This window comes from Nilaparvata lugens, chromosome 13, assembly GCF_014356525.2.
Source record: "Nilaparvata lugens isolate BPH chromosome 13, ASM1435652v1, whole genome shotgun sequence".
Lineage (NCBI taxonomy): Eukaryota > Metazoa > Arthropoda > Insecta > Hemiptera > Delphacidae > Nilaparvata > Nilaparvata lugens.
The window spans coordinates 15,211,298-15,235,831 of NC_052516.1; the positions used below are offsets into that span (position 1 = coordinate 15,211,298).

Consider the following 24,534-nt stretch of genomic DNA (forward strand, 5'->3'; position numbering starts at 1 on the left):
ATTTGTAATGTAAATTGGAGAATTAAGTTATGTCACGCACATTGTAATTATCACTGCTTCTTGTTGATGAATTCACTGCGTTCTTCGTACACACACTCACTGTATTAATGCACTCAATGAGTAGTCAGCCTTTATTGTTGTATCTTGACTTATTATAAAATTGTAGTTGTATTTGAATGGACAGCTATGATTTATATTAGGTAGATTCAATAGTCTTAGTCATTTTCAAAAAAATCTAGGAATCTAATCAGCTGTATAGCTAGAACTCTCTGACTAGTTGCTAGTGATTACCATAGAGAAACTATAGCGTAAGTAGATATCCCATGGCATAGGGAATTTATGTCGCAACTTTAACTGTTATCTCAAGCCGATTACTGTCGATTATTGTCAATTTTTACTGTTTTGTTGGGGTGATAGTGTATGAACGGCACAATTTGAGAGACTACCAGCGTCACACAGCTGCATAGGAAAGAACTATGTGAACTATCGGCTTGGGATAACAGTAAAACTTGCGACATAAACGCCCTATACCATGGGATATCTACTATGCTATCGTTTCTCTATGTCATTACATTCTAGTTTTTATTCAATCGACTCATTATTCAAGTCATGGATTGATAATCTTTCTAACTTCTATAGAATACAGAAATAAAACTGTTTTTTCAATTAAGAAAATAGATTTTCCAATTTTTAGGCCCGGTTGCACAACATCCGGTTAAATTTTAACCATTATTAATTTCACAAGAACCAATCAGAGAAGACGTTTTTGAAAGACTCTGATTGGTTCTCGTGAAATTAATCACGATTAAAATTTAACCGGCTGTTGTGCAACCGGCACTCAGTACTCTAGTGGAGGCCCGTAGTAAACACAGCCCGTTACAAAATGGTTATATTTACAATTTCTCGGATGAATATTAGTTTTGCACTTGTTGCAGGCTCCACATTCTGCCTTTCTCAAATGTTGTTGAATAAAAGTTTAAACCCCCAAATCGTGTTAGTTTGATAAAGTGGACTTACAGAAATCTTGGAGAATTCAAATTAGGCCTATAACCATCCTCGGTAAATTAAGGATCTATATGAAAAATTTCAAGTTAATCAGTTGAGTAGTTCAGACGTGATGATGCATCATTCGTGAATTTCCTATCTCGTACGTGTATAAGCCAATTCTTTCCTTCATTATATTATAGACTAGCAGGTAACCCGTGCTCCGCAAGGGTCTATTTTAAATCTTGAAAAAATGAAAACTTGACCGAGTGGAATCTTAAAGAGTTTGAAGTAGGCCTACAACCACCTTCGATTAATTGAGAATCTATATGAAAAATTTCAAGTTAATTTCAGTCCAGTAGTTTAGAAGTGATGATGCGTCAAACATAATTTTCCTATCCCGTACGTGTATAGGCCAGTTATTTTCTTTATTATAGGCCTAGTATACATAGATAAGTTCTTCAACTTGGTACTAACATAATAAAGTGACAGAACTCAAATCTTGTTTAGCTTCCTCAACTTAATGCCAACCTGACAAAATTGGACTGGTTATTAATTTAGTTACCAAATTTAACCATTTTGTTTCGAAGAGGTAGTCTCTCTAGATTATAGTTCTATATTAACATAATGGTTTATACATTTCAATTATAATGTCCCATGAATGAAATTTGAACATTATTTCTGAAATATCTAGAAGGAAAATTGAAATTTGGGCTTCGAGGTGCACGAGATTGATATTTTTATAATCGATTTGCAAAATTTGGAGATCTAAATCATTCCCGTTTTTCCGGTATGCAATCCACAAGTTGACGTGTTTTGATGCGAACAAACACAACCCTACTCTCTATTACAATATAGATAGACCTATAACCATCCTCGGTAAATTAAGAATCAATATGCAAAATTTCAAGTTAATCAGTTGAGTAGTTGAGACGTGATGATGCGTCATTCGTGAATTTCCTATCCCGAACGTGTATAAGCCAATTCTTTCCTTTATTATGATAGATTCCTTGGATTAATATCAGTTTAGCTCTAGTTTCAGGTTCGACATTGAACATAGCAGCTCAATGGTTGGCTGCAGCACAGTCTCAGGTGCAGCAGACGACCGCCACAGATTCGTTAGCACAGCAGCAGGCCACACTGCAGGATCAGATTAGACAAAGTGAACAGAATCTGTCCGCACAACATGCTGTGAGTAGCTGTTTATTGATAGAGCCTCTCTATTTGGCTACTACGTCTATGTAGATTGTTGTTTGTTGATAGTCTTTCTATGTTGTTTACTACATCGATGTAGATTTAGGCTCAACTCACACCTTAGACCATTTATAGAATAGACACGCTGGGAAGCCTAGCCTCTGAAGCCAACATCTAACTGCCAAATCCGCCCACATTGACGTCACAACCAAGCTAACAACAATGCATTGAATAACAACAATGTAAGTTAAACACCACAAACACCTACACAACAAACTTTTGTGACGTCAAGGTGGGCGGATTTGGCAGTTAGATGTTGGCTTCATCGACTTTCAGTATGAATATACAATGGGCCGTGTCTAATCTATAACTGGTCTAAGACTCACACTTACGCGACTCAGGTCGAGAAGAGACTCGACTCTAGTTGAGAGCATGTGTTTCCAAATGGCGACACTCAGACCAGTCGATTCTAGTCTCCGTGACTGTCACCATTTGAAAACACATGCTCTCAACTAGAGTCGAGTCTCTTCTCGACCTGAGTCGCATAAGTGTGAGTTGAGCCTAAAGCTGCGTACACATATACGCACTTCCAACCCGCACCCAGCACGCTCCGCCTTCGTACCGCCCTCGTTCCTCCATCGTACCACAGTCGCTCCGCCCGCGCACCCATCATGAACGTTACAGAAGATGTTAGATCTTCTCGCGTTCCCCGGTCGAACCATTGTTGCTCCCCGGTCAATCATCAATCGCTCTGCTGGAGTGACGTTCGGTTGCGGAGCAGAGCGACAGTCTGTACGCACCTTTAGCCTTCCATGGCTAGAGGTTCGAAGTAGTATCTATATTTGGTTACTACGTCTATGTAAATTATTGAGCCTTCAAGCTCAAGTTTACATCTTTAATGGTCGAGATATTCCAAAAAATGTACTCAATTCAGTAAATGTCATGAAATATACCAGAAATTATTGTAATATCTCAATAACTAGTGTTACTACACTCACATAGAGTGTAGTAACCACTAAATATCTTTCTGGTGGCACCAATATGTTCTAAAATTATTGTGAAATCTTATTCAATTTCTAATTTGGAGTCCAATACTACTGGGTTCAAGTTCATAACTCCAATAGATATTGAGATATTCCAATTATTTTGAGAATTATTTGAGAATATTTTGAGAATTATTTGAGAATATTTTGAGAATTATTTTGATATTGAGAATATTCACAATTCATTTTTATTACACATTCCATGGAATTTTCCAAAAATTATTGTAATACTGTATCATATTCAAAGCATAGTACTTTATATGGTATTCCACTATCATCGATATATAATTATAGTGAGGTCCAGATTATAATGGCAGTGTTTGATTAGCAATGGTATTGCTATCCTTGTATATCATTCAACAAAGCGGTTAGCGCTATCTCTTTCTCGCTTTCCTCTGTTGCCAGTTCGTCTTTTAACAATTTAGAATTAATAATTAATTAACAAAATAGTTCATCTTAATTATAAAAATTCATTATGAAGTTATTGGAAAATATAATTAATTGTTGCTTAATAAAATATAGTTCCTTATTTTAAACGAGAATGAACAGTTAATATTACATTATTAAACCTGTATCAGCTACCGTCTATAGAAGGCATTGACACGACAGAAGATCGGCAATGTTGTTCTCCTATCTTTCTCCACTGCCATTATAACGTGGACCTCACTATAGATTCTAGGTTCTATTCAAATGACCCATTGGGTCATTAATTCCAGGTCCAATTCAGATAACTACCTATACATAAATGATAGGATTCCAGTCAGCTGTATAATATAATCTGTATAGGCACTTATTTGTATTTTACCTACAATTTATTAATTAGTACCAGTATACTCCGGGTCCAGTAGCTTTGCCTATTGGCGAAGGGCCACTAGACTATAATACTACCCTACTCTGACATTATAACGTGGACCTCTCTATAGACGCAAATATAAACACATCCTATGCTCCTTAGCAGGGGAACACGAAGATCTCTTATCTAACTTGAATATAGAGAATAACTTGATAAGAACAATATGAAAACTTGTAGTACCCTTTATTATTTAAAATATTATAACGACTTTCAACCGTAACTTAGATCATTTTCAACTTGATATATTTTTTAATTCTTTTTTTAAAGAATAACTTTTAGTAAGGACACCAAACTGCGACCTAGTTATTGACCTTCCTCTCAATTTTCCTTGCCAACTATCAACAGACTGAATTATCTAACCTTTTTTTGTTTCAAACAATTTCAGGTATACAATTTTCAGTCAAAAACCCCGCTCAGTCCCCATAGGCTGCTGAAATTTCTAGCTTTTTTGTCACTCAATCATCTATAAGATAGGAAGAAATAAGATATTGAACAAAAAATACTAACAAATTGTCAAAAACCACAGATTTATTGAGTTTATCAGAGATTGACAATGGTGTAATAACTGAAACCGGTCTTTCTAAGTATCAATAAATCTTTCGTTTTTGACAATTTCTTACTCTTTTTCATTCAATATGAATAATTACCACAATATCAACTTCTCAACTACACAAAAAGTGAAAAATAAGACATTGTTGAAATTCTATATCACAATTATTTAACGTCTAATAATTTCGCAGGTATTAATGCAGCAACAGCAAACGGCAATTGAAGATACGATTGAACAAACGCGCAAAGATAAATTGCTCGCTGAAGCGAATGACTGTAACATACAGTTCAACGAATTTGATGCCGTGCTCCAACCTATCATAGATTCCTGTACTAAAGATTCCATATCCAATGGAAAAGCTTGGTAAATTGTACATAAATAATACAATGGTATGAATACCATTGCGATTGTTACCATCGTATTGATTGTAATACGCCAATTACTATATAATTAAAATTATCGTATTGGTAATTGAAATACCGGTACCATCGATATTCCAATTCGATTTAAACAGTTGAAACAATAAAATCCAATTCTAACAATTGCTTAAATAATATTTTAATTATTAATTTTCAGAGTATTGGAGCCTGGCAGGACGTTTTTGCACAAACTTCACATAATTTATTTAGTGAATGATATACTACATCATTGGTAAGTCACGTTTCACTTGATTATTTTGCAATACGCTATTTGAACATAAGTGTTAAATACTTCAATATTTGCATTTCATATTTAATTATTGACATGCACTGTGTATTGATTCAATTAACAAATATGTAACCTATAACACTAATATTGAATGTATAAGGAGGGAGTTAATTTACATAGGTACTAAAATAATAAACCTCATTCCAAATCACTTTCTCATGGACAATAAGATCAGCGGAAAAATTAAACTGGATATAAAAAACTGGACATACAGTAATTTCTTCTTCCATTTAGATATATGACTCGAGATTTCCGCTCCAGCATTGTTTTTTCATTAGTTTTTTTTTTCATTTTTCAGTGGACTTGCTTACCTTTATTTTGAGTATCTATTCCTCTGTTTTCTTCCTTCCTCCCATTTCTACCTTCCCTTTTTTTCCTCATCACTTCTCTCTTCTCTTCTTTGCCTGCCTATTACATGGGAAATCATAGTTGGCTAGGTATCTTCCTCTCTTTTCTTCTCTTTTCGAACACATCCAACCACAAATCCCATGGTTTTATATTTGTAACATTTTATTGTATTTTATTTGTTTTGTAATTCTTTGTTATTTTGTTTTGTCTTGTGTTGTGTGTCTTTAATAAATTGAAATTGAAGAAAAAAAATTGTGTGTTGATATTTTATCGTTCACTATATTTCACTAGAAAACACCTCCCTTTTGATACATTCATTATTATGTAGTTACCCAATTGGATACTCGATTATTACAGATACTCAATTAGTACCTATCATTAGGTATTCAATTATTATTATAATATCGGGGCACCGAGCTTCGCTCGTTATTTTTATTTATTGATAAACAGAACACAATTCTCTAAAATGATCGTGTTTATATTTCACAGCTGGGTTGGCAGCCCTGATCTGCTGTTGAAAGTACTGTTGAGATCGTGTCTTACCGAAAATTAATTTTAAAAGTGTTAAGTGTGTTGGAGGAAGCATTTTCATACGACAAGTAACAAGTCGAGTTGTGATTTTGTGGAATTAATTTGAATTTTGCGTCTAGAGTAGTTTTCCGTCAGGTAAATTCATAAGAAAGTAAGCTAGACCAGTTTTAAGGTTAGTCAAAAGAAGCTGGCTTTAGAGATTGTGAACGTTTCGAAGTGGCAAATGGACTTTGATACACTTGCATCAAACCTTTGAATGTAAAATTTACCAGGCATGGGAGCAGGGAGAAAACAACGGAAAGTCAAGGTCAGAAAGCTTGGTGAGTAAGAGAAGGAGAAGCATCCACATCCATTTGTAGCACTGTTATCTTATACAATGAATGCTTGTAGACCGCTATCTTCTGTAGCCTACTAGTTACTGAACATCTCAATACTCTTATCACCTGTTGCCGTTAAAATAGCTACGATTTGTTATCTTCATTGTTGTCTTAGCAAAGTAGTTGGAAAAATCGAATAAATAACAATATAATAAGTAATTGTGGATAGAACAGTTTTTTGAGAAGAGAATAAAAGCGTCGTACAATATGGCTGAGATTGAGAAAAAACTAGACAAAATTCTGGAAAAGCTGGAAAAACTAGACACTGTAGAGAATAAAGTGGACACTTTGAACTGCCATTTTGAGAAGGAAATAAATGAGATTAAGTCTGAAATCCAAAATATGAAGGAAAGTAACTCAAAAGCTGAGAGAATAAAGGAGGAAAGAGAGAGAAAATTCAATTTGTTAATATTTGGAGTTCAGAGTAGAAATTTCTTTGACATGAATGAGGAAGTGATGAGTGTGTTGAAATTTCTGGTTCCGGAAATAAATAACAATTATATTAGGGACCTATGGAGAACGAATAGGAGCAAGGAAGGATCTCCAGTTGTCGTTGTACTGAATTCCATTACAGTAAAAAACATGATATTAAGGGGGAAAGGAAAACTTCGAGGAGAACAGCGTTTCAAATATATTCAGGTTAAAGAGGACTTCACGAAAGAGATTAGGGAAACCAGGAAACTACTATTTCCACATCTTATTAGATTGAAGGAAGAAGGAAACAAAGTGATAATGATTGGAAATAAACTGAAGGTAAACAATGATTGGTTGTCACTTGAGCATTTGAACAAGCAGGAAGTAAATTTTTCAAAAAGAGCTAGAAGTGAAGAGATATCCCCGAAGGAGAGGAAAAAAGGAAACACTTATACCCAAGGAAATCAGTCAAAAATTACAGGGAGGAAAATCGTCAGAGACAGCAGCTTGGATAAGTACTTCACAAAAAGCACGGAAAGGAACATGGACACCAAACAGGCTGATGAGCAGGGGGAGTCAAAGGACATGTCTCAGAAATCGGTTGGAAGGAACGAGGAAAAAGGAGGACCTCCAAATAAACAGTCATAGCAGCAACGGACAGAAAGAAAGATCGGATTCACACAGGAACGGAAAGGAAGTAAAACAAATAGCAACAGGAAATTTATATACATCGGCACATTTAATGCGAGATCAATCTTGGGAGAGGATAAAATTATGGAATTAGAAGAAGCAATGGAAGAAATCAAGTGGGACATAGTTGGATTAGCGGAAATAAGGAGGAGCTTTGAAGAAATAGTGGAACGAAACAGTGGACATATCTTTTGCCATTCAGCTGCTATTAGAGGAAACAGAGGGGTTGGATTCTTCGTTAACAAACAGCTTAAAGGTGGATTTTCAGAATTCAGAGCTGTGTCAGACAGGATTGCGCTTCTCAGAATCAAAATCGGAAACAATAAGTTGATGATAGTACAAGTACATGCACCGACTTCGGTCAGCTCAGACGAGGAGGTGGAGATGTTTTACGAAGCAGTAGAGGAGATAATTGCTCAGAAGCGATGCGGAGAAAAATTAATCATTATGGGAGATTTTAATGCAAAGATTGGAATAACAAATAAAGATCAGAGTAGAATAGCAATTGGAAATGAAAGAGGAGAAATGCTACTGGACTTCACTTCAAGAAACAACCTAAAAGTGGTAAATAGGAGTTTCAGAGGAAGTATTGAAGATAAATGGACCTGGAAATCACCATTGGGAGGCCTGCACGAATTAGATTACTTGATTATTGAAGAGAGTAACGATATGGTTCGGAAATTAGAGGTAGTTAAAACATTCAAGTACGACTCTGATCATAGATTGTTGATGGCTGGAGTATTACTTCACAAGCGAAGGTTTTTCATAAAGAAGAAATGCATAAGGATAGAGCAAGTAAATTATGCGAGGTTTGTGGAGAAATTAGAGGAGGAAATAAGGAGTAGGAGTCGTAACTTGACGGAAACAAGCAGTATTGAAGTGATTTATGAAAATATAATACAATCTATTCATATGGCTTATAGTGGACTGGAGAGAGTGCAACAGAATGGGAGAAGACGGAGCAATAAAATTTCGCCTGAAACGAAGTGTCTGATTGAAAGGAGAGAAGCACTAAATAGGATTCCTATGAAGACTGAAGAGGAAAAGTACGAACATAGCAATCTTAGGAAAGAAGTAAGAAAAAGAATAAGGAGAGAGCTGAAAGATTACGAAGAAAATGTTATAAGTACAATTATGTCAACTTCGGGTTCGACAAAGAAGATAAATCAGAAGCTTAGTTCCACTACAAGGAAATGGATCTCCAAGTTGAATACTGAAGATGGAACAGCAACTGAAAGAAAACAAATTTTGGATCAAGTAACAGTCTTTTATGAGCAATTGTATAAAAAAGATAACCCCAACGAAATATGTACAGAGACAGATAGTCTTCAGGTGGAAATGGAGTTTCAAGGATTAAGTATATTGGAAGATGAAATAAGACATGCCATTAAAAATCTTAAAAAAGGAAAAGCCCCGGGAAAGGATGGAGTCACATGTGAAGCAATAATAACAGGAATGGAGAAACTCATAAAACCACTCACTATACTATTCAACAAGATTCTAAAGGAAAAGGTTATACCCAGTGATTGGAAAACAAACAAGATCATAATACTGTTTAAAAAAGGATCAAGGTTTGATATTAAAAACTACAGACCGATTACTCTCTCCTCAGTTATATATAAGATATTTGCCTCAATCATAAAAAACAGGATAATAAATAAAGTATATGAAAACCATCCAACTGAGCAGGCAGGATTCAGACCCGGCTACTCTACAACTGATCATTTACAGGCTGCGAATCAGATTATTGAGAAGTGCACAGAATATAGTATACCGATATACCTGGGTCTAATCGATTTCCATAAAGCGTTTGACAGTCTTAATCATTGTAGGATGTGGGATGCACTAAGAGAAACGGGAATAGATAGAGAATATATAAATGTTATTAGAAGTTTATACGAGAACACGGAGGTATATGTCGAGCTTGAGAGAAGAGGGAGAAATATTAAAATAGAGAAAGGACTCAAGCAGGGTTGTCCACTGTCCCCGGTTATATTCAATTGTTGTTTGGAGTATATATTTCGCAGATTGGAGTGGGAAGGCAGAGGGCTTCGGATTAACGGCCAAGAGCTCACGAATCTCCGATTTGCAGATGATGTTATGATCATAGCAAGCAGCGCTATAGAGATGAAGGGAATGATAGAGGAATTAGTTGGTGCTAGTGAAGCGATGGGTCTCCATCTAAATGCACAGAAGACAAGAATAATGACCAATGCAGAAAGAATAAGTGTGCAAGTAGGCTGCGGAAGTATTGAGTATGTGGAGGAATATGAGTATCTGGGTCAGATTCTATCATTCACGAATAGAGCGGCAAAGGAAGTGAAACACAGGATTGACAAAGGATGGAAAAAGTATTGGGCTTTGAAAAGAATATTTAAGGGAAACTATTCCAACAATCTAAAAGCGAGAACTCTATCAATGTGCGTATACCCTGCAATACTATATGGAGCGCAGACCTGGGCACTCACAGAAAATCAAGATAAGAAGCTGGAGACGACGCAAACTAAAATGCTGAGAAGTATTCTTGGCCTGAAGCAAGTACAAAGAGTTACAAACAGGGATATATTAAGGAAAGTAAAGGTGAAGTACTTGCAAAAAGAGGCTCATGTAATGAAATGGAAGTGGGCCGGACACGTAGCGAGACTGCCTGAAGATCGATGGACAAGGATTTGCACGGAGTGGGTACCGATGGACAGGACCAGGAGACGAGGACGGCCACCGACCAGATGGAGGGACGAGTTGTGCCAGAGAGTGGGCCATGCATGGGCGACTACGGCCAGAAATAGGCAATTATGGGCTAAAATAATACAGAAATTGCTTGCTTAATATAATAGGATTTAGGTACCAGATTAATGATTAAAGTAATTTTGTGTGAATAACTTGAACACTTTGGAGTCCAGACATACAGTTTCATGTATCTCAGAACTTATGAACTATAATCTGAAGGTGCTTCTGTTTAAAAATTTTATTTCAATTTATTTTCTTCGTTTCTAGTGCTCGTAAAAATGTGGACAGCATGAGAAAAAGTTTGGAGAGCGTAGTCGTTCCTATGTTCTGTAATACAGCTCTGGATGTCACTGAGGAGCAAAAATCTAAATTGAATAAGGTATGTTTATAATAATTATTGCATTACACTGTATGTATTTTTAGAACATTAATATAAAGAATGAAAATTTTATGTATTTCATCTAGTATGATGTTTATTATTTAATCCATAATTATATTATCTGCTATTGATCTATTCATATATATACCTATTTCAGACCAAAGTTACTCATCTAATTTCTATCATCTACACATATTCACTCTCCTTCATTCATGTGATGTTCCTTTGAAATTTTCACTTATTTATTATTAAAATTGAGAAACTAGTCTAGGAAACTTACTGATTCCACTTATCATCTTAATATTTTGTATACTATTTGATTGTATGATTGCTATAAAAATATTTGATCGCATCCAATTACTGATTGTGGATTTAGTAAGACCATAGAGGAAAGGTAGGTTGCATCAGAAGATATCCCATGGTATAGGTCGTTTATGTTCCAAATTCCAAGCCGATCACTGTTGACTACTGTCTATTATTACTGTTTTGGCTGGGCCAGAGTGTAAGAACGGCACAATGAAGAGACTACCAGCGTCACATAGCTTCATGAAGAAGAACTACTGGGACCAACGGCTCCAGTCTACAGTGATGCCGCATCTACACGTTGGCCCAGTAAGCTTGCTCAGCCTGCAATTTGACCAGTGCCCAATGATGGCCAGCATTGGCAAATCACCCATCCACACACTGGCGCTGGTCGACATTGGCCTTCATTGGCCCAACATGTGGATGCGGCATCGAATTTCGAACATAAATGCCCTATTCTATGGGATATCTTATAATGTTACATTTTCTCTATGACCTACAAAGATGCAACCAAAATTAAATACTGATGGTTCAAGCTAGTTTATTCATTTAGTTGCTCATTATTTATTAACTAATATAACTCTACAGCGCATGAGAAAGGGAGCAGAGTTGGTAAACACCATAAAATGCCGGAAACTCCAATACCTCGGACATATAATGAGGAACACTGAAAGGTACGGGCTACTCCAAGAGATCCTTCAAGGCAAGATAAACAGCAAGAGAAAACCGGGTCGAAGAAGAATATCTTGGTTGGCAAATCTGAGGAAGTGGTTCGGTAAAACATCAGTAGAACTCTTCCGAATCGCAACCAACAAAATCAAGATAGCCATGCTGATAGCCAACATCCGGAACGGATAGGCACTTAGAGAAGAAGAATATAATATATTCTTTAGTAAATGAAATAAAATGTATGTTTTACCAACATTTTTGTAGCTTCTCAACCTAGACAAGTTGTAATTGTATAGTAGTTGTTGTAGTTGTAGTTTTTTTACAAAACACACATTAATTACAGACTAATCATCCAAGCAAAGACAAGTTGTCGTTGTAGTTAAATACAATACAGGAATCAATCGTTCATAAACTTTTTGCAGCTTCTCAACCTATGGGAAACAAAGAACCATTACTGCAGTGCAGAAACGGTTGGCAAACTGAAGAACCCCGCCCAGTCGTGGGCCGACTACCAATCACAGCTGATTGCGGATAACCATGAAATAGCCACGCCCATCATCAATAACATGAAGAGCACCCTGCAGAACTACACAGCGCAACATCAGGCGTTCGTGTCGCATGCTTTGCAACAGATACAGGTTAGTTGTAACATTTGTATCACATGCTTTGCAAAGGTGCGTACAGACTTACGCTCTGCTCCGCAATCGAACGTCACTCGAGCAGATCGATTGATGGTCGACCGGGGAGCAAGAGTGGAACGCCAGAAGAGCGTGTAACAGAGCTCAAGCTTGGCAAATTCCTAGGTCGAACTAACCAATAGTTGCGCATGTGCGGTTAATGTTTTTGTTGGAACTGTTACGATATCTGTGATATCATATAAAATTATCAAAATTAATAATTAATTATTAAATAATTACCTAATGTGAAATTATAAAAACATTTTTAATAATAGGTACCAGCATATAAGAATTTAGAAGAAAGAAGTCAAACACCCTACCACGCCTTTCACCTTTCAAAACATTGACAGACATACCTTTTTTGTAATAAAACATATTTAAACGTAAATGCAACAAACATAATAATTATATAAACATAATGTATTATTATGCTACCCAGCAATTCCCTGGTCAGAAAATTTTCTTTAGTTTTGTCACGCGATCAGCTGGATTGAACGTTTCATATTTGCGAGGTTAGGTGTGGTTAGGTTGTAGAGAAGTCAACAATACGACAAGCGCGCGATCATCCTTCGAACATATTTCGAACCTCTAGCGCTCATCTGGCGTAACGTTACATGATCGGATCGAGTGCGGAGCGTGTTCGAGGCGCGTATATCTGTACACACCTCAATAGATACAGGTTAGTTTTCACATTTGAATCACATTCTTTGCAACAGATACGTGTTGGTTGTAACATTTGTATCATATGCTTTGCAACAGATACAGGTTAGTTTATAGATTATGTCTACTGTTAGGGTGTGATCACATTGGATGCGTATATCTGCAAGTGCACGCTTGGTTATGCATGACCAAGCGTGCAGATGAGAAAAAAACTATGGAAAGAGCAATAGGAACACGCACACTGAACGCTTGCACGAACTAGTTGCGTTCAGTGTGAGCAGCTGCATGCAAGGCACAACGTGTTTCAATGGCTTTTTACTGATTATGTTTTTCGGCTCATGCATGATCACCTCATATCATGCACATACACGCATTCAAAGTGATCACACCAACAACATAGAGCCTAGTCAGTAGTCACATGAGTCATTTTTCAGTCGGCACGACAGAACAGGAAGCTATCTGATTGGCTGGACAGAAAGCTCACTGGATACGCCAACCCAATCAGCCAATCGGAGATCTACCTGTCCTGTCGTGCTGACTGGAAAAACGCCTCGTGTGGCTTGGCCCTTTAGGCCATTACACACAGCAGCAGACGGAGAAAATCTCTTTTGGTTATCGTATGTTACAATAAACACAGACTTCCTTCTGTCTGTTGCTAAGTGCGTTAGCCTGTAGTTGTCATCAGGAGAAAAGTTCTGGGCATTTCACCGTTTAGGGTAACCGTCCACTGGAACCGTATTCAACCGATCCGTTCGGCCGTTGGATTGGACGAATCTGCCGGCCGAATTTATTCGGCTGAATATGGTCGTCCATTGGAACCGTTTACGTCAGTCTACTTCAGTAGTTGGCTGAACTATTGAATATTGAATAAATATTGTATTAACTACTATCATAGCCACCAAAAGTTTTCCTAAACAGTTATTATATTAAGATTTGGATAAGTGAATAAACAAATATTTACTAAATTAGTTATTCATTACAACAATCTTACCTTCCGATCCTATTTGTTCAGCAATCTTTGTCCACTGATTCCTTTGAACATCACGACGATGATATCTTTTGTCTCACATATCTCACAATGGAACACGCTCTTGAACCAAACATATCAACTTTTCATTTTTTTAAATAGTTTTAACAAACTTAGAATGAGTTGTATTGTTTTAACCGAAACCTGGTTGGATGATGATGATGTTGTGATGCAGCTCCCTGGATATAATTATTTTCGAACAACAAATAAATTAAATCAGAATGACGGTGTTGTGGTCTACATTGATGATTCGTTGGCCGTTACCTCCTGTGATCAGCTGTGCCTGGGGGGAGTCGCCAACTGCCTAGCCCTGACCTTTAATCTGAACGGCGTGCCTTGCCACCTGTTGTCCGCCTATCGTAGCCCTAACTCTTGTCTCGATTCGTTTGTTTTGGCGCTTCAGAGCTATTTTCTTAACATAAACGGTAAGGATCATTTACAATTATTCTGTGGTGATGTCAATATTAACATTCTGAATGTTCCTCCGAATTCCCCACAGGACTGTTACCTTGATATGATGCATGAGTTTGGATTTATAAGTTTAATCAACAGGGTAACATGTCCCGCGGGAAACTCCTGTTTAGACCATTTCTTCCTGAAAAATGACAAAAAACTTCAAATAAAATCTGCTATTATAGAATCATCAATTACCGATCACTATCCCATATTAGTTCAACTTAGCTCTGGCGGAGCGCCCAACGATCTTGGCATAGTCACGGGAGAGATCCACCAACTTACAGGGTTACTGATTGGAATGCCGTTGGCGCTGCCTTGTTGTCAACTGATTGGGGCTGTGTAACTGATGTAAGGGATGATGTTGATTATTCAACTGATACTTTTATTAGCGTTGTCCAGTCAGCCATAGAAGGCAATACACGGATCAAATCAGTAACAGCTAAAAACAGGAAAATAAAACCTTGGATAACTCAGAGCCCTGTTAATTCTATTAGATTCCGAGACAAATTAAGCAAAAGGGTATTAAGGCAACCTTTCAATATTCAATTGCGTCAGCAATACCGCACTTATAGGAACATTTTACATTCAACAATCAGAAATGCAAAAACAAACTACTTTAAGGAAAAAATTAATAGTGCAGGAGGGAATCCTAAAAAGTTTTGGTCAGTGGTAAATGAGTTGGCATGCAGGCCGGGTGTGGCTGGGGGATTCCCCTTGGCACAGTTTCACGGGGATGGGGTGCCATCAGAGTCGGACATCAAGCGAATTAGTAATTCATTCAATAATTTCTTTTCAAATGTTGGAGCTCGTTTGGCGGGTGCAATTCCGGAGCGTGGTCCACTATTGGTGAGTGATGTAGATCATTCTACCGATGTGACTTTTGAGTTGCAACCTGTGACACGACTTGATATTTTTAAAATAGTCAAGAATATGCGGGGAGGCTCTGCTCCGGGTCAGGATGGCATCCATACTAAATTTATTAAAGAACACATAAATGCTGTGATCGAAACTCTCTCCCACATTATTAATGAAAGTATCTGAACAGGCAAATTCCCAAATGCATTCAAAATTGCCAAGGTCATTCCCATTTTTAAATCCGGCTCTAAATCTTCAATCAATAATTTTCGGCCCATTTCCATGTTAAGTGTATTTTCCAAAATTCTTGAAAAAATTGTTAAAATTCAATTACAGTCTTATTTAGAATCAAATAATTTGTTAGTTTCCAATCAGTATGGCTTCAGATTAAACAAGAATACATCAAATGCTCTGTTCGATATCACCAGCGAAATAGTGCAAAAGGTGGGCGAAGGTAATAATGTACTTATTACCTTCCTTGATATTGCCAAGGCATTCGATGCTGTGTACCGACCAAAACTATTGCAGAAATTGGAATGCTGTGGGATCAGAGGTGTGACACTGCAATGGTTTCAAAGCTATCTACATGAACGGAAACAGACCACCTGTATTAAAAATATTTCCAGTGATATGTATAATGTAGATTACGGTGTGATTCAGGGAAGCACACTAGGCCCTTTGCTTTTTCTGGTCTACATCAATAACCTCAGTAAAGTTCCCCTAGATAGCAAGATATTCTCTTTGCAGACGACACTGCAGTTGTATCATTTGGGACTACCTGGGAGGATGCTTTCAGTAAGGCTACCAAGGATCTCTTGGTGTCAGGAAGTGGCTCGATCAGAACAAACTTACTCTGAATGTTGATAAAACTAAGTATTTGCCTATTTATTTCAAATCAAACAGTAGCCCAGTTCAGGAGATCCTCAGGCTCCACTCATGTGATGACTATCAGTCCACTACGTGTGACTGTGGGGTATTGCAGCGAGTGGAGCAGTACAGGTACCTTGGCATTCTGATTGACCACAAATTAAGCTGGGCTCCACAAGCTATTTCACTGAAGCAGCGAGTGCGCAAAATGATATATGCCTTCAGACAGCTAAGAGAGGTCCTCCCTTTACATCAACTGCGGGTGGCATACTACGCATATATCCAGTCAGTTCTTATGTATGGTGTCATAGCTTGGGGTGGAGCCTCCTCGTTTGCCTTGGAGCCGGTGGCGGTGGCACAGCGAGCAGTCATCAAGACATGTCTCAGGCGAGACAATCGCTACCCATCTTATCTTGTTTACCAAGAGTTTCAAGTTTTCAATATTAGACAGCTTTACATACGTGTTTTAATGAATTACATATACTACAACAAACATTTCATTTTCAATAATTTAGCTCATACTCATAATACAAGAAATCTAATTAACTTTGGTATTGCTCATCCCCGACTCCTACATAACTGCTTTAAAAGTAATAGTAAATACATATGTCATATATTATATAGAAACGTTCCCAATCATTTAAAACAGTCTGAAAATTACAGTATTAACACCTACAAGCAACATTTGAGTAGATGGTTATTAGAAATTGGCAGGGATGCTGCAGAGCAACTGATTCAATCCGCCTTCTTATTCAGAACTTAGTGAATTTGCCATTTATAATGATTAAGTATAGCCTTTAAGCTACTATTTATATATTTTTCTATATATACTTATTACCAGTATGGAATTTCATTGTGTGCAATTCATATTCTCGATTTGCTGATGAATGTTAGTTGATTCAATTGAAATAGTTTTAATTATATGTACAAAACATGAGAACATATTGTCAATCAACTTGAAAGAACTCACTCTCCACTCACAGACTCAAGTCTTTGTGGAGAGTATTCACTGTTAAATGTGTTAATGAATTTCATGAATTTGTATTATGTTTTGTGAATAAAAATTTATTTGATTTGATTTGATTTTTGATTCATTGTCCATAGTTACAACTTTATAAAACAGAACAACTTCAAAAAACAAGACTATGAAACAATTTGAGGTTAGGAACACTTTGTTGTCTCTGCTCGACTAGTTAGTTCGGTCGGATAGAGCCGGAAAAATCCCATTCGATTCGGATCGAAAAATTGATCGGCCGGAGACGGCCGTGCACGGCCGTATGAACTTGTTGCAATAGACGAGCATCTATTCCTTTCTTTCTTGGGGGATCGTTCGGACGAGTTCTGTAGTTTTCAGCCGATGCTAGTTCGGACGAAAACGGTTCCAGTGGACGGCCCACCTTGATATTATCACTGTTTTGAGCCAAGCCTTTTCTTCCTTTTCTAATCATGCATGTGAATTGTGTATCATGAAATATATAATGCCTAGTCCACACTCTCTCCAAATCGCTGGTCAAGCTTGTAAGCTTGATCACGTTGGTCTTGCTATCCACACTGCAATGTGGCCATTTGTGGAAGCTCGGCAGGCCACTCGCCGTTGCTCGACAAAAATGGGAGTAATGGCAAGCGAAGGCCAGTGAAGGCAAGCGCTGGCAAACCATCCATCCACACTCTCGCGCTCGTCGTCATTTATACGCATTGGACCAGAGTGTCGCTCCGATTTTTGTCACATGAATGGCTGGCCTTAGTTTATTTATTTATTTATTTATTTATTCGTGGACAGAATCACAAACCATATAAATATGATTAGGAAGGAACAACAGGCTTGGCCCAAATCTATTCCATTCCCAAATTTAGATAAATTAATAAAATGTCCAAAAAATAGGTTATGTTTCCACTGTAAAACGTTCAAGTTCAATTTTCATCCAAAAATGTATACAAGCTAAATATTATAATAGCCTAATAAAAGTACTGAGGATGCGCTAGTGTATTTTGTAAACAATGTAACAGATATGTTAAATTCCAAGAAAAAACCACTTGCAGTCTTCATGGATTTATCTAAGGCTTTCGATACCATACCACATGATAAAATTTGCAACAAATTGGAGAAGTATGGTTTCAGAGGTCATTCATTAAAGTTTATAAGAAGTTACTTGGAAGATAGATTCCAAATTTTAACAATAAATAACAATAAAAGTATAGAGAAACTGTCATCTTACGGCCTGCCCCAGGGAACTGTTCTTTCACCAATATTTTTCATTCTTTATGTAAATGATTTGCTGAATATTAAGCTAAAGAATGGGAGAATTTCATCTTTTGCTGATGATTCAGTGATTATATTTTCAGAAAATAATTGGAATGATACTTTCATTGTTGCAGAGCAAGATATGAAAATTGTGAAGAACTGGATGGACTCTAATGCTTTGAGTTTAAATGTAGAAAAAACCAATTACATAGCTTTTTCAGCAAATAGAGAGGGTAAACCTAACAATCAATATAAGTTAAAAATCCATTCAAACTGTTCTTCAATAAATCAACCAAACATTAATAGATGTTCCTGCCCTGTTATTAATAGGAAATCAAACCTCAAATATCTTGGTATATGGATCGATGAGTGTCTCAAATGGGACATCCATGTTAACTTCCTATGTAAGAGACTAAAATACCTATCTTATAAATTTTATAAATTGAAAAATGTGCTATCTTTCTCAGAATGCAAACAGGTATATACGGCACTAGTCGAATCCCTAATGCGATATGGTTTAATAGTTTGGGGTGGGACTTTCGATACCCATATTAAAAACCTTTTTCTAATACAAAAATTCATCATAAAGACAATTTTAAAGAAACCTAGAACTTATGATAGTAAGATTTTGTTCAGTGAATTTGATGTTAAAACTATACGACAGTTATATCTTAGTTGCATAACAAATTACAGTTTCAAATACGAGCATAATTTCCCTCTAGCCGATGACATAAATTATAATCTTAGACCTAATACAATAAGAAAATATGAAATATATAACACCAACTCAGCTCTTCTTAGAAGGCAACTTTACTACATTAGCAGTCAATTCATAAATATACTAGAAAGTGAATTTCCATTTAATAATTTCCGAAAAAGAGCATATAATAACACAGAAAAAGAGCCATAGAGGCATGGCTAAACTTGAATTATTTCCAATCGTTGACTTTTATACGATAATCAACTTCATATTATAAATTATATTTTCGAACACTTCATACGCTAGATTCAAGTTTATATATTACATCCCTGATTAAGCTGATTCACGACTCACACTGGCGCACAAGGAATCTTCCTTTTGCCGGTGTTTTTGCCTCACCTACTGTACTTATGCATGTGATCATAAATTGAATCTTCATTTTAAAACTATTGTTTGTAATGTAAAGGATATCATTTCGTTATTATATCCAATTAAATAAATGTATGTATCTTGATTTAAGTGCAGTAGCATATACTTATATTTATTTTTTGTAAAGCTTTTTTGTATTTTGTTTTTGGCAAATAAATTCATTCATTCATTCATTCATATTTTGAATTCATAGAAATTAAAACACCAAACTATATTTGAATATAACACTTAATTATCACTTCATATTGAACTAATCAAGTAATTTTATAAAATTTTGAACCCAAAAATACACACAACTTCTCTCACTAAGCACAGCTGAAATTTTTGCGTTCTGTGTTTAATTCTGTGTTTAGTTATTGACATATGTGTTCTCTAAGGCTCAACTCACACTTACGCGACTCAGGTCGAGAAGAGACTCGACTCTACTCGAGAGCATGTGTTTCTAAATGGTGACACTCACACCAGTCGATTCTAGTCTCCGCGACGTCACCATTTGGAAACACATGCTCTCGACTAGAGTCGAGTCTCTTCTCGACCTGAGTCGCGTAAGTGTGAGTTGAGCCTTAGATTACTGATGTCCTATAGTTTGTTATTATAAGCAATTATTATTATAAGCGTATTGTTCTACTATGTATTTATGATAAATGTGCTAAGGGAACTTTCAAGTATGATTCTATTTTCCATTGTAAGAATGTTATTAATCATTTGGATTTCTCTTTTAGAGTCTAGAACAGCAAAAACTTGAGGTTCAGCAGAAACAACAGCAGGCACCAGTTACAGTACCGACGGTCACTAATTCACAACCTGGTAAAAATTGACAATTTTTTATTTAAATAGATTTAATCATAATTGATGATGGTATTACCCTATAGGATATAGGTCACTCGATATTATTATATCTCCTATAGAAGAATTTATAGAACTTGGAAAACTCATTGGGTAAGAGCATAAGAGATTGAATTTAATTTAACTGATTTTGATACAGTAATTTGAAACCTTCATTTCATATTTTCAAAATTTATGTCAGTAGATAACCTTTTTTACAGATGGAAATAAATTGGAAGTTACATTTGTTCAAATACTACTAATTAATCAATAATTATTATTTATTTATAAGGTTAGCAAAAAATACAAGAATCGGAAAAGAAAAAACAGGCTATTGCCTAAAACTTCTTTAATTTCCTAATTTAGTTTTAAATTGTCCAAATATTATAGGTTATGTCCATTCAAATTTCTACACCAAATCACAATCTAAAATATAAATTAGAATAAAACAAACAATTTTAAATTTGGATGGATTAATAATAAAAGTTTCTTAAAAACATGAAACAAACTATAAATTTACAAAATAAAGAATAAAAACACTTAAATTTTGAGCTCAAAAATATCACATTCACCATAGCTATATAACAGCTGTATTTTTTTTAAAAGAAAATCCAAATTGAATGCTGTAAATCAACCCGAAGACTTCTGCTACTGCAAATATTGACAACAGGGTAAACAGCTAGATGCAAATTTGATGAGCGCTATTATACCTTTAGATAAATCTTTTTCATATTTAAACTTGAATATGGGTAATGAGACTGATGTTGATGATATATCAGTGGACCTACAGCTTGAGGAGGGTTCAGAACAATCGATAACTCCTTTCATTCGATAAGTTTTTAATAGAACCAAATTCCATTATTGTTTTATTATACAGGGTGTCTGATAAGTCCCTATTTTTATACAGCTATAATTTCTTTATTATTATTATTTCAACGATTCATAAGAAAGATCTCAATGTTTTTGCATCCAGTGTTGCATGGATCTCTCGTTCAGCCCTCCACCACCTTTTTAATCGCACCACAGTTCCCCAGAACTCATAACGAGCTACTATTTTGGCTAGTTCTTCCATAGTCAAGAGAGGGGGCATTTTTAAACTGAAACAAATGAAAATTGGTATTAAACACAACCTGAAGGAGTGCTCTATCTAACAAATGTAGTACTAGCAAAAGTGGTTCATGAATAAAGAAATTATAGCTGTATAAAAATAGGGAGTGACTTATTCTATTATTAAATTAGTCCGTATCGTACTTATCTTGTAAGGCTACTTGCTTCTGTTCTTGTATTAATTGTCAAATAAACTGAATTTGTTGTTGTTTGCAGAAGTGACCGGCCTACCCCCCACCACCACATCCACTCAACAACAACAGCTGCCCTGCGTCAACATCGACCAACAACAGTTGGCCTGCGTCAACATCGACCAACAACAGTTGCTGCTGTTGCAACAGACCGTGCTCAGTCAGATGCAGATGCAACAACAACAGCCGCCGACAACAACCGACCCACAGCAACAACAACAGGCGACACCGCAACAACAGCAGCAGCTGACAGAGAGGGTGATGACCCCTCCGCCGCCTATGTTGACTGGTGGGGATATTGGGGAGGGGGGACCTCCCCCTCCGATGGGGTTGGAGAACATCAGCTTCTCACAGCCACCGCCAGGGTTCTCTCCGCACATACCGCCGCGTCAGTTAATTTATTTATTCTGTTCTAAATTTAAAATAGAACTTAAAAGTACATAAAATTTACAATTTCTCGGCAGTCAACCGCAAGAAAATTTCCAATGCAAATTGAAATTGATTTATTTCTTCTCCTTTTACAAAATACAATATTTATACAATATTAAATGTGAAGAAGGTTCCTCATATGGGCGAATGCCTGTGAGTGAGGAGCGAGTTTTTTTTCAAATCAAAATTAATTTATTGCCAAAAAGAAAACAAAGTTCCAAATACAATTTATTGTGTATTCTATACTTGGATAAGAATAAATACAGATCATAGAATAGTAAAGATTTCAGCTTTTAGAATTATTGATAAAGAACAAGCGACAAAATACTTATAATAAAATAAATATTCTAAAATACCTATAAGTACAGTAGTAGAATTCAGTATCTTTTCAAGTAGGTACACTTTTCAGGCATCGACAATTGGGACAGATGGGTGCTACGTTGCCAAATAAGAGTTGATCAACATTGTCCACAGCTGATTATAAATGAATAGATGAATTTATTTCCTCCTCAAATTACATAACAATATAGGGGCACCGAGCTTTGCTCGTTATCTATTTATTGACTTTTGATAAACCGAACACAATTCTTTAAAATGATTGGGGAAGTACTAACAGGCACAGCCCATAATTGTTCCTTTCCCGAATTTTGATTTATACACTATAAATAGTCCAGAAATTAGGTTATGTTCCATACACTTGATTTCAGGTTCAATTTTCTGTTCAAATATTTGAAATCAAAAAAATTATAATTTAGATTATATACAAACCAAATTGAGTAACAAAATAACACTCACTAATCACTTGAAATTGTCAAATAATGATCAACTTTGAAAATTATGATGTACTCTAGTTTAGGAGGATTATCATGTCATGTCAACAAATCAGATTATGTTGATCAAATCGATTAAATTGTCTAGCTAGATAAAATTTCTCGCTGATTGATTACACAGCTGGAAATAATTCTGTCTCTCTCACATACAGGCACACGCATCTTCTGTTATCGAGAGACGACGAAATTATCATATGATTTCCAAGGATGAATTATCCTTTTAATGTCGTTCAGCGAGTTTTCCAAAGAATGAGACCTAGTGCAATCGAATCTTTATATCATAAACCTACTATGTTCCAAATTTCGTGAAAATCGTTAGAGCCGTTTTCGAGATCCGTAAAACATAAATAACCAGTATAGAAATAGCCAGATATATAAATACAGAAATTTCTCGCTTAATATAATAGGATATAATTAAAAATTAAATAGTATTTTTGTAATTTCGCCGATCACGTTTCGATTAGTGTGATCAGATAGACGAAAAAATTAACAAGTATATAGTAACAAGAAATATAATAAATAATAGAAAGAAAAAACTAGTATCAAGTAAGAATTAAAAAATGTGAGTCTAGTCTAAGGTTTTAAATTAAATTAAATGAGGATTAATTTATATTGATTGGTTACAAATTATATGAGATTGATTGAATATTTTTATTATACACCTGACGAATTGGCAACACCTGAGGGGGCGAGAGGTTGAGGAAGGACTCCTCTGTTCCGATTTCCATCAGCCTATTTTCGGGCGGTTGACTATGACAGCTATACTATTGTCTCTATGTGCAGCGTGCATTTCATATAAGTGGATCATAGTTATACCATAGTGTTCTGTAAAACAAAACAAAACAAAGATTATCTTCGAATAAGCTGTTTTTTTTTGCCGGCCGGGTTCGTCTAGTGGTAATGAAGCGTTACAAACTTCGGTCTGCTAGCACCGCCTGGTTCATGGGTTCGAATCCCGCCGATGGATGGATGTTTGATCATCTCATTAATTCACTAACGCACTTTCCATTATTCAAATACAATTTCATAACTATTTTGAAGGAAACGATCTCAATGTTGAAAAAATACCAACAGCTGATTCTCAGCCAATCGGAAGCAATTCTGAATGTCGGTCGGCAATCGGTATAGCCTGGTCCACACGCAACGATATGATCGCAGAAATCTGATTACACTAATAATCGTTGCAATAAATTGGACATCGACATTCCGTCCACATGCAACAATCTTTCGCCCCAACTTCTGCATTGATCTAATTGCACCTATAGTGAGGTCCACATTATAATGGCAGTGTACGATCGACAATACTGTTGCTGTCCTTTTCTATCATACAACACCTTTTCTATCATACAGCACTATCTCTCTCTCGCTTTGCAATGTTGTCTATTTGCCAGAATATTTTATATTTACTTTTGACAGTGACTGTACAAAACTGAACAAACAATAAATTCTCAGCCGCCATTTTTATTCTT

At 36.1% G+C, this 24,534-nt stretch overlaps 1 protein-coding gene across 1 annotated transcript in view; it reads left to right on the top strand.

Moving 5' to 3' along the window:
* The window catches only part of LOC111054989 (calcium homeostasis endoplasmic reticulum protein), a 48,653-nt gene that overhangs the window by 5,602 nt on the left and 18,517 nt on the right, over positions 1-24,534 (top strand). Inside the window, exons 4-10 of the mRNA XM_039440361.1 lie at positions 2,015-2,175; positions 4,815-4,984; positions 5,201-5,275; positions 10,687-10,798; positions 12,193-12,408; positions 20,406-20,490; positions 21,832-22,194. Of these exons, the coding sequence (XP_039296295.1) occupies positions 2,015-2,175; positions 4,815-4,984; positions 5,201-5,275; positions 10,687-10,798; positions 12,193-12,408; positions 20,406-20,490; positions 21,832-22,194 (1,182 nt within the window). The remainder of the gene's footprint in view (positions 1-2,014; positions 2,176-4,814; positions 4,985-5,200; positions 5,276-10,686; positions 10,799-12,192; positions 12,409-20,405; positions 20,491-21,831; positions 22,195-24,534) is intronic.